At 35.4% G+C, this 11,829-nt stretch overlaps 1 protein-coding gene across 3 annotated transcripts in view; it reads left to right on the top strand.

Moving 5' to 3' along the window:
• Positions 1-674: 674 nt before the first annotated feature.
• Positions 675-11,829, top strand: part of KLHL4 (kelch like family member 4) — a 100,061-nt gene continuing 88,906 nt past the window's right edge. Inside the window, exon 1 of one of the 3 annotated variants that reach the window (XM_074834786.1) lies at positions 675-871. In XM_074834786.1, coding sequence (XP_074690887.1) covers positions 861-871 — 11 coding nt within the window. In that variant the 5' untranslated portion in view covers positions 675-860. Of the gene's footprint in view, positions 872-897; positions 1,110-8,914; positions 9,025-11,829 lie in introns of those variants that run through there. The other 2 variants (XM_074834788.1, XM_074834787.1) reach the window with 2 other exon arrangements.

The raw sequence follows: 11,829 nt of genomic DNA, 5'->3' as shown, positions 1-11,829 counted from the left end.
ATTTCAAGTTCTTGGCTTTGTATGTCCTAATCTGGATTGGAGTCAATAATAATTGGGACAATAAAGTCAGGGAGAATAAAGGACAAACCTACAATACTGTGTGCTATATCTGAAAAAGAAACCTCTTTTGATAAAGAAATCTTTTTATGACTGGGGTTTTAGACACCAGTCATCCAGGATGGGGAGAAAACATGACTTTGTGCACTAGAGTTCTGTAAAGTTACAGCACATTTTGATCCTCGGGTCAGGACCCTCACAGATCTGAAAAACAAAAATGATGATGAGAAACAAAACCTGTTAATAGTCACATGCACCCTCACTTTCTACATGTTTCAGACATTCTGCAAAAGAGAGAGAATCAATGGAAAAGCATACAGAAATTTTTCTAAGCTTCTCAACCAGAATGGCATCTGATAGAGATTCCTGACCCTGTTTTTTAGCAAAATAATGTGACCCTTTCTTTTGGTCCTGGGAGCAAACAAATTTATTGCCAGCTGGCTCTGTTTGTGGGAGCTGTGGGAGCTGTCTCCTCACATGGACAAGGGTTCCTGTTGAAACTGCACACAAGAGAGTTGGAAGAGATGAGTATGTGAATTGATTAAAAGTGGACTTCACTGGTGACATGCTACACTCACAGCTTTGTTGCTTCTCAGCAGACTAGAATGAACTTGCTTTCCCTTAGTTTAGTAATACATGACGGTGGAAATGTCTGTGATCATATCTACGTGGTTATTCAGGAGAATCTCACATACACTGTGGACATAACAGAGTCTGAATATCCCGATGTGAAGGAACTGCTACTCAAAAAACTTCTGACCTGAGCCAACTGATTGTCTGAAGAGACTCCCAAGCTCTGATGAATGTGTTCGCTGTGAGTATTCTCATCAGTTGAGATGGATATAATTGTATGTATCTGACACACTCCTGATACTCTACATCAAATCTCCAAAGAAAAGAGTGATAGTTGGGGAGTGATCATTCGCTGAGACAGCGGCAGTCGTTCTGACAAGTAAACTGCATAAAGCCACAGCTGCAGGACCCAGAGATGAAGCCAGGCATTAGGTGTCTTGAATACACCCAGCTCCATGTGCTCCCTCAGAGACTGGCAGGTTTGTAACATAATGGGCTGTCATGTTGAATGGACGGTGATTAGAGGACCTGGTTAGAGGAAGCTAAGTCTTTACAGAAGGATAGCATATGATTGCCCCAATGAACTCTGTGGGCTGAGCCACAGGACATAATTTTTTTAGAACTGTAGCACTTTTATTACTGGCCAAGTATGTATGAGTAACAGCAATTAGGGCTCAATTTGCTGAGTTAAAGAAAAAAAAAATATTTACTTGAATACTTATCATACACAATATGAAATTGCTATGTGATTAATTCAAATTTCCATAATCCTATTTTTCAATAAAAGTAATTATTTGAAGGTAACAGTTTCCATTAAAAGGAGTTGCGTTCAAATTCTTAATATGGTACTGGGAAACTATAAAACAGGTAAAGAAGACAATAGAAATTCTTATGTTATCGAAGCATTATCTAGCTACCTAAGCATTTCAAGCATTATTATTGGTGTTTCAGTGCTTTTTACAGAAATTCTGATCAAAATCACCTAAAACTGAACTATATCTTCAAAATCCCAGCCCAGTGCCAATATTCAAATTTAGAACAGACCTCTCATATTCATTAAAAATAAATAATATTGATAAACATTAAAATTTCACATGTTACGCTTCTAAATATCTTTGACATATTTATAGGCAATCTAAATGATAAATGGAATTAGGCTCTAAACAAAGTCAGGGACATTACTTCACCCGGGTAAAATTTTTATCTTGGCATTTTGCTTCCAATACAGATTTTTTTTTCAAAAAGCCAAAAAATCATAAGTACTTAGAGATATTATCCTCCTAATCATTGTCTTCAAATATAGTTATCTTGTATTTTATTTGTCATTAAAATATCATTAGAAAAAGCAATATTTTTCTTGCAAATGTCTTGTAAAACTAATTTCTAAAATCTTATGAAGACAGCCGCATTCATTGTGTAATGAATATTTATTTGCATCTTTATGGAAGTGCTGTACATTATGAATGCTACTCTTATATTTCAAACATAACAGCCCTCCCCAAACTTGTGCAGTGAATTATGAAATTATCCAGCAGAGGGACCCCTTCAGTTAAAAATTAAAAATCATCTATGAATCAACTCTAGAATCAAAACCCTCAACGGTTTTATTTAGGCACACAGTCCCAGATAGTGCCTAAATGAGTAAGAACACACAAAGTGCAGCAATATTTGTGATACAAGACAGAGAGGTTTAAGACATAATAATAAATCCTCTCTTTGCATTCATACATTTCCAATAAAAAGATGTATAAGGTTACTTTGCTATGTGAGATTTTAAGAATACCATTCAATTACATATTATTTGGGCTGACTGGTACCACCATCCCCAAGTTGCTAAATAACACTATGTCAGTATTAGAGGTGAGAAAATTAGCTAGAAAAGCTGTATGTTGTTACCCAAAAATAAAATAGGAAACAGTGCCATGGCAGGAGCAGAAATTAACATCAAAAAATGTCTCTTCCTTATTTAAACCATTGCCTTCCTTAGAATTAAACAGGGTGTCCATCGGAATTTGACCATATGAAAATCTCAAACTGAAGTAGCACAGAAGAAATGTCTGAATTCATAAGGCATCCTGTAATGGTGGAATTGAAGCATGTTGATGACTGGTACTGAAATACATATATTTACAAAATATGGTTCTGAAGCAAACACTTCCTAAATGCATCTTTAATTTGAGGGGAAATTTTATCAGGAAATGTATCTTTTGCAATAGTTGCCATGGCAGCTTACCCAGTCATGCTGTTGTAGAAATGATTAATTTTTCACATTACAGGAACTTGTTATTTTATAACTTTCTGCTTTTTATTCTTAGATTCTGTGAACTCCCAGAATATTATTTCTATCTATTCATAAGGGGTAAAACCTTTGTAACCCATGTTTATTCACATTGCAATATGACAAAACCCCATGCTTCTAGAACATTCATTCTAAAAAAAAATTGTAAGCTATGAAATTCTGCTAATGCAAATTCAGAAAAGATAGCTTATTGTGCTGTCTGCTTCACAGTGCTTTACAATGTTCTAAGATATTGACTACATGTAAAATGCTGCTTTACAGCATGGGCCATAACACAGCTGTGGTATTACATCAAGACTGAAAAGTAAATTGGGTTCCACCCACTACAAATTTAACCAGGTTGTATTTCTTTCATAGCACTCAGATATGGTTTTGAGACACAGAATAGCTGTGGGGAAAAGCATTTTGTTTTATAATCACTATTACTGTTTCATAAATTAGGTTACTTACACATAAAATGGTAGTCCGGAATCTGTAAACCCCTTACCTTTAAGGGTAAGTCTCTTTCATTAATAAGCAAAATTCACAGCCCAGCAACTTACTGTGATTAGACAGGAAACTGATGACAAGCTTTGAACCTATTTATTAATGATGATATAAAAAGACCCATTTTTCTGAATGTAACAGCGATATTATAATAGCAAGACACAAGAAAGCCATTTCCCTGCGCACCACGTAATACTTTCCCTGTGCCTGTTGTCTGAAAATTTATCTCCCACCTCATCAGGCTGCCTTGAAGCTTCCTTCCTTCTCTCACTGCAATTCTCACCCATTCCCTTATGTTATCTTAATAACTCAAGTCCTCCTTCAAACATTCTTACACTTGCATGGCCTTGCATCATAAAGTGGTTGTCAGGATATCACCATAAAGTGATTATATTTTTTTCAATTCTTCATCAATTTTGATGGACATGTAAAAGTTTACTAAAGTTGAAAAATCATTTTGGGAAATAATTTTTTAATTAAGTATGCCAAGATGATGGAGAAGCTTATAAATGTATCAGAATAGCAACATGGGAAATAACAGAAAATAGTTTGCAGAGAATTATGTTATGACAGGCCAGTACTGATAATTTTTCATGATAAAATTTTCATTTAGTGTTTCAACAAAAGAGACAATTTAAACATTAAAAATAAATGTTCTCTATTCACAGGCTATCTTAATCTCTAATTTTCACATTCCTAATACTTTTTGGGTTCTCCTTTTCCCAAGCACTGCTAGAAAGAAATGAAATCCAATTGTATCTAGCAATACATACACAGGATTTTTTTTCCCACATAAGCAATGTGATGATAACTATCACACTGAAGACAGATGGCAGATGCTTATTTCTACCCAGTTGACACAGAGTGAGTTTTTGATCACCATGTAGGGAAAGAATACAACAACTCGTAAGTTAGTTTGAAAGCCTCATTAGATGACCTGAATTTGCTGGGCAGAAAGCATATGGACAGAGAAATAGGAAGAAATTAAAAGCTATGTGATTACTTTTCCTGTCTTCCCAAATCTGCCTATTTGAGTCTATCTCAGTATTTCTACAGAGGTTTCTTCACTCATATATATATATATAGGTAAGTAACTGTGAAGTTGATGAACTCTAAACAGTGTGTGTGTATATATATATATCTCACTATCTATGTAACTCTCTACATAAAACTATATATATATTAGAATCTCCACCCACGTTTCTAGTTCTTGAAGTTTTACAGCACTTCAATAGTAATAGTGGCTAAATTTCTTAGCATCTTGGGATTACAGAGACTCCTCGCTGGTCATTTAAAAATGCTACATTTCCGAAGTGCGCAGTTAAAAAGAAAGGGAGGAAAATATAAGTTCAGAACTAAAGGTCTGTAAAATATTTCTCATTTTTTAAAGGTTGTGGTCTGACTGCACTTCATTGCCGAACACTTCAGATTTGCAGTAGTGCTCGGCTCTACTGCATAGAAAATATATGCCACATCTCATTTACTAAAAACTGAACTCACAGTACATCAATATGCTCGAAGACCGTATCAAACACTGTGGTTCCTGTAGCATAGATATAACAAATTTACTTCCAAATGCACTTAAATATGGAATTTCTTCCTGTACATTATCTCTACTATAAAGCTGTCCCTACTATAAAGCATTTATACCAGAACATTACTTTCTATCTCTCATCAGCAGGTGGCTTCCTCCTGTTAAAAGTTGAAGAGCTTAGTCCTACAAGGCACCTACAAGTATTTAAACAAATGGCCTTTATGAATGCCTAAAATTTGCTTTAACTAGCAAATAAAATAATGTTATATTAATACTGGGAAAAAATTGGGGTAGAGGAAGTATGAAATCTCAGGGTTTGTTTCTTAGAAAAGTCAGTTGTAATGTATTGTGTTCTCCCAACCGGAGAATCTAAAATGCAGTTCCAACTCCTTTTGTGTAGGTTGCATAAAACACGTTTAACATACTGCTGTGAGATGGATAAACAGTATATTCAGATAGACAGGCATCAGTACAGAATCAAGACACAAAGTAATTCCCCCAGCCTACTCAGTAAAGCTTTTGCAGGAACGATTTTGGATATTGTGTTTCAGGAGGGACACGGAGAGTGTCTAGAGGACAGCAGTGAGATGATTCAGGTCTGCAGTATCGCATAAGTGAGAAAAACACATGCGAAAAAAAGACTACAAGAATTTGATTTAGTCTAGGCTAAAAAAGAGAAGATATCTTTAGGTCTCAAACACTTCCATGAAGAAAAAAGGGAATAATCTACAAATACATAGAGGATTACCAATAAATAAGGGCTTAAATTACAACAAGAAGCATTTATTTAGCCCTTGAGAAAAAAAATATTGTTAAATAAAAGTGTTATAGAAGAGTCTGTGGAGTCTCCACTGGAAGAAGCTTCTTGCTATTTTCAGGATCAAAAGCATTCTGAAGACTGACAAAAAAAAAAAATACAGCTAACTACTGGTAGCACAGATAACAAAAGATAGACAACAAGATTAGACAATCAGTTAGGGAACTGAAGATGAACAGTGATGAACATGTAGGTGGTATGCTGTGAAGAGAAGGGAACAGGAGCATCTTTGTTGTTTTTACTGGTAATATCTAAGTTGGTGGCTATCTCCAAACTCAATATCCAAAAGAAATAAGTCTTTGAAAACATTAAAAAAAACCAAACCAAACCAAACCACAAAAATGGAGAACTGTACTGTTCTTTTTTGTAGTGTCAATCTGTACTGATGTTAAAGTTTGTGCAGTATTATCTATACTGCACTACTTTGAATCTAATGGCAAAAGATTTTCTGAAAGCTCAGCCGGAGAGATGAACTTGCTCTAAATTATTTTTAATGGTATAGCTTGACTTTTTTTTTTTTTTATTTCAATGACATTTATTTTTCCCCAAAGCAATTTCAACTATTGCCTTACATAACTTTTACTTAATTTAAAATCAATAAAACAGTGGGCATATACCCTTGATATTAAAAAATGACATTTCTCCTTTGTTTTTACAGCACACAAACCAAACAAAAATCAATACTTTATCTTTCTACACTTGAATAAAAAAAGGTAATAAAGCAGCAGGCTCACAGTGCTACCTAATATTGATTACAGAGTCTTTCAGGATAAATTGCTAAGATTTAAAAATAATTCTTGGTAAACCAGCACTACAGTTTTTTTATCATTTGCCACAACAGTTTGGGGGAATACATGCATCAGAATATGAGCTAAAATACGTTACAGTAGGTATAAATCTTTGTAAAACTCTTCAGTGAAAAATGTACCCATAGACCACATTTAAAAGCAAATACGTTTTATATTTTTTTCTGTAGGGGAAAATGATGCAAGTTTCATCATAAAATTAATGGCTGACAGTCAAATACTTGTGCAATATATGGAGAATCATATCTAACAGCACAGATTAGCATTCATCAGGAGTCAAACTGTGGTTATTAGCAGAAGAGAAATTTAGAAAAAGTAAAAAGTTATTCTGAAAGCATTACTTGTTTTTTAGAAAAAAAACGCACTTTTCAAGATGGGCCTTTTTGGTGAGTATTACAGCACAGTCAAGATCTACCTTAGTGTTACGTATAAAGTATATTTTGGAGAGAATTTAAGCTAACTAATTTTTATGCATCAGATTAAAGAGCAACCTTTTATATTGTCTTGGAAGGATTGCTTTAACAGATTTTTAAATTTAAAGTTCATTCCAATATGAATGTGACTCACTAATTTTATTTTCACAGAAAGGTCTAATGAATCATTAGCTGCCATTGAAATGTGGACATAAAAACCTAAATTTTAAATATAAAAGCAAAATTATTAAACAATTTGACTTAAAGGATGAGCCTAAACAGAAAATGGTTTTAGCAGACCAGAAGTGGCAGTGTATTGTAGAATATTATTCTGTAAACTAAATGAAAGCCATTATCAAACAATCCCACTATAATTCATCTTAATGTGTTCGCTGGATTCCTAAAATACTAACTGCTTACCAATACCGCTGCATAAAATACCTAATATTTTATCATGTGCTTTATCTTGATCCTCAAAGGACATTCTTAGTAAGTCCTACTGTAACTTGCAAGAATTGTTATGTCTTAGCTTTGCAACTACCTTGTAGGAAATCTTTATCATTTCACGAGGCTTAAGATTTCTGGACAAATTTGTGAAGGTATTTTGTAATTTTACTTGAAAACTGGATTCTTCCACATTCTCATGGCTTACACAGTCCCATGGCTACATAAATTTTTCCTGGGTAATTTACTGTATAATGTGATGATGGCAAAACCTGGCCTGCAGTTTCATGCTAATTATGCTATAAACTTGAAGGTCACATAGCTTTTCTTGCTAACTTCTCTGAGAATTTTCTGTTGCAAAATTCAGTTTACACATGAAGCTTTAGAACGAATGACGAAAAGAAAGATTCCTCATCTCTCTAGGTTCTTGGATGCAATTTTAGGAAAAAAACAATTATAACTTCCAGTAAGCTTTTATAGTCCATTTTTGTGTCTGATAATCTTAACTTAAACTAAGGTATCTGGCACCCTGAGCTTGACCAATGGTTAGCTGATTTTCTTTTTTATATATGCTTCGCAGAAATTAGGAATGAAATTCAAGGCTATATTTACCTTTCTCACCTGGCTGTGTTAATCCAGAACACATTTAAGTAAACAGATAAAAAAAGTCAGAGGCACACACAGTGTCCTATCACATTTCTACTAAAATCACCTCAGATTCTGAACACCCCCCCCCATACTTTACACAGCATACCACTATTACAGACCTCACATAGGAAGCAAGGGAAAAGTGCCATCGTATTCTCATGGACAAATTTAGTCGTGAACACTAATGCTAAAATCTATACAGCTCAGTATTTAAGGAATCAAAACTTGTTGGATAAATTTTCACATAACTGTATCCTGATTGAACACGCTTCCAACCAAACTGGAAGCACGCCATAAAAATTAAGTGGAATTTTCTTTCTGACACCATCCTCTTTCAGCATTTTCAATTTAAGTATCTCCATTGTTAGTTCCAAAATTGCCACTGATTTTCCATTATTATAGGATTAGTTAAAAGATTAAATTAAAATTGAATTAAAATTAAATTAAAGTTAAAATTTGTTAGCCCCCCCCGAATAGTAAGGTAACAGTTTCTGGAGTGATTTCTGAAATAATTATATTTGGAGACTGGAAAATTTCCTGTAATCCTAAATAACACACAGTGGTAGTGGGCAGGCACGGCACAATCTTGTGGCTACATGTTGTTCAGAAAGCAGAAAGTGGAGACCTCAGGAAACGGTCCTTGGCAAAGGCGTTGTTTAATGTAGATGCTGAAGGAAGTTAAAGGGAAAACATTTATCAGAAATTTCCGTCCAGAGGGGAGATATGCTGCTTTAGGGAAAAATGCAAATATTACTCAGCAGCCCAAGGGCAAAGGAAATAGGAAATGGGCTAGAGAGTTCTCTGAAATAATCTGTCACTGAAATGTGGGAAAACATACTCGTGTGTTGGCAATTCTTTTATTTTAAAGCCTTCCTCAACTCAAGATCCTTTTGCAGCATCGTGCCATTATCTGAAAGTTGGCTACTTCCAATTCAAACTTCTTAAAGGTAGGATAAAAAGCTTAATTTGGTTCCTATCTTGACATATCATTTGCATGTTTATTTTTTGAGCCTTTGGAATAACTCATAGGAAAACCATGAGCTTATCACGGAAACAATACATCTTAGAAATGTTGTAACAGTTGACTTTGCTGCTTTTTACAGCCTGCAGAGAAACACCAATGATTCAGTCAAAATCTTCTAGGCGTCTCTGTAGATAGAAGGGCAGAGTATACCTCTGTGAAGGGTGTCACCTCTGAGCCTGCCAGTGCTCGGACAAGGGGTGGAGCAGTGCTTTTGGTAGCCCATGCAGAGAAGAGGAAACATTCTCCTCAAATGCAACACTAAACTTGTATGTGGGTAGAGAAAAAGATTGTGCTTTGAACTCTGCATTTTTAACCTCGAAATACTTGACTATACAGTCACTAAATATCAAGAATGTCTTAATTACAGGTAATAAAGCTGCTTGTATCAGTGATGACAAAATATATACTTTTTAACTATTGATATATTTTTAACATAATATTATTAGTCAAATGAACAGAACAGTAAGTCCTTATACAGAGGAATATACTAACAACCCTTCCTTCAGCCATATCTTTTTTTCTCCACTTTGATAAAAAAACAGAAGACAACAAAACAAAACTTTCTCAAGGGTAAAAATGAATGTTAGAAATCATAGCTGCTGCAATTACGAGTTGCATTATGTTTTGGACTTCAGTATCCTTGAGTTTTAATTCACGAAAATAATACTGGAATTGTAGTAATGCCCTCAGTTTGACAGATGCTTTCCAGGCTTATCTGAAAACACAGTGGGAAAGAGAGAGAAGTACATTATATGGAATATTCACACTGTTTAATTCCAGATACCAATAATATGAAACAAAACTCTCTAGATGCCTCAGTGGAAAAGAGAGGCTCCTCCAGAGGGTGATTTAGGGCAACTAAATTAGACACGTTTTTCTGAATTGCACTCAAAAGGTTCATAAAGCTAGGCAAAGTGAATATGTCCTACAATGTCTGGTATCAAGAGTACATAAAAAAATTGCAAGCCAGGAAGAAGCAATACAATAGGAAAATAATCAGCATGATTGCAGTTGTGCACGCAACTGGGTGCTTGTCTTTGTATACCTCCTCTCCTGTCTCCATTGTTCACTGTTTGTATCTTTTCCCTCACGCTACTTTGGTTTAAACTACAGTACCATGTGTTCCTCACCATTTCCTTAATTTATAACAAAGATAAATGACTTCATCAAGAAGGATTCAACGAGATAGTGTACTCACATGCCTAAATGGTTAGAACATTTCTGAAGTAGGCTTTAATTTATTATGCATGAACAGAGGAAGTGGATCTTTATAAAGTGTCTCCTCAGCAAGGAAAAAACGGTTTAAAAGTGTCTCATTCAAAAAGCATGATAACATCAAGAACGCTAAAATGACCATGGTTGATGCAGCTAAATGTGACAGTAAAACAGCAAGAATGCAACAGAACTGAAGAGCAGGGCTCAACAGCAGAAGCAATTTAAGCTTGGTTTTGTTGAAAGAGAAAAGGACAAAGAAATTACACAAATCAGCTGGGAGATATGATCACATCAGAAAGCATTAAAGATGTTGTCAGTAGATTTGTTTTTATTTCTGTAATTCGTTATGCTTCACCGTGCAATACTGGGAGGACTGTGAGGAGTTCCCTGAGTCGTATGGCCGGATCCCTGGGTATGCACCGATTCTGCGGGGCGCGGATACTCTGCAGTGAGCTCAGCAGCCCTGGCTCCAAGACGCACATCCTGGTGGCAGCTCTAAAGCTGAACTAAGAGTCCTGCAGCTCTGAACCTGCCCACTGTGCACACTGGGGGTCTGACAGGAGTATTATAGTACTGGCTCATTTTCCAGCTGTTCCTTTGAAAGGAAACCCGAGCGCACAATAGAGCAGGGCACCGCATGGTTTCCTCCCATGCGGATGCAGGATGCAGTAAAGCATGCCTGGAGAGCAGCATGGGGAGTGCCTCAGGAACTGGTCTAAAGTAGACTCAGCCTCTATTGCCAACTTGTATCAGAGTTCCACCACATCTATAAATGAAAAGGATGCTGAAGTAATCTATCAATAAAAAGTGCAGCATAAAGATAAGTCAAAATGGCTAGGCAGGGAGGAAGGAGTTAAAAAAGGGAGAGGTTATATACGTGAAGAAAATAATCCAGTTACTTCCAAGTTTCATGACATTTATACATAATTAGATAGTTCTATCTTTTTTTAAACACTGGGTATCTTAAAGCTATGTAGGTAGTGATGACAGCTAACTATTCATATGGCTATGTAAAGCGAGAGATCAGATTCTGATAAATTTCTCTAGCAGAGTTCATTTTAAAAAAAAACCCACAACCTTGCTGGCAGTGTCAATAAAAAGCACTGATCTTGCCTAATTCTCTTATGCAGTAGAACTGACCACCATCGGATCAGCTTTAGAGAAGTTTGGGAATATCAAGGGGATGAAGAAGTTTGTAATCCTCTTACTCTTCCTATAAATACTGCATGGATAACTATAAGGTTTAGGTTCAAGAACCACCAGTCTGGTTGTTTGTTTTTAAACTGTTAATTATTTCTACTATTAATTGTGGGTAGATATATTGTTCCACCTACTGAAAAACACCAAATATATTTTTAGTTCTACAATTAATAGAGACTTAACTATTTTTGTTAAAATCTGGACAATTTCAGGCTGTAACAAGAACATATCACCTTTACTTACACTTAGGGCTTTACTGTCAAAAAACTAACGAACAAAAAATACCCCTCAGAAAACACTCAGCACAGAGCAA

The sequence above is a fragment of the Strix aluco genome, chromosome 10 (genome assembly GCF_031877795.1).
Source record: "Strix aluco isolate bStrAlu1 chromosome 10, bStrAlu1.hap1, whole genome shotgun sequence".
Classification (NCBI taxonomy): domain Eukaryota; kingdom Metazoa; phylum Chordata; class Aves; order Strigiformes; family Strigidae; genus Strix; species Strix aluco.
The sequence above is the reverse complement of the archived record's forward strand: the minus strand, read 5'-3'. Positions and strand labels throughout refer to the sequence as shown.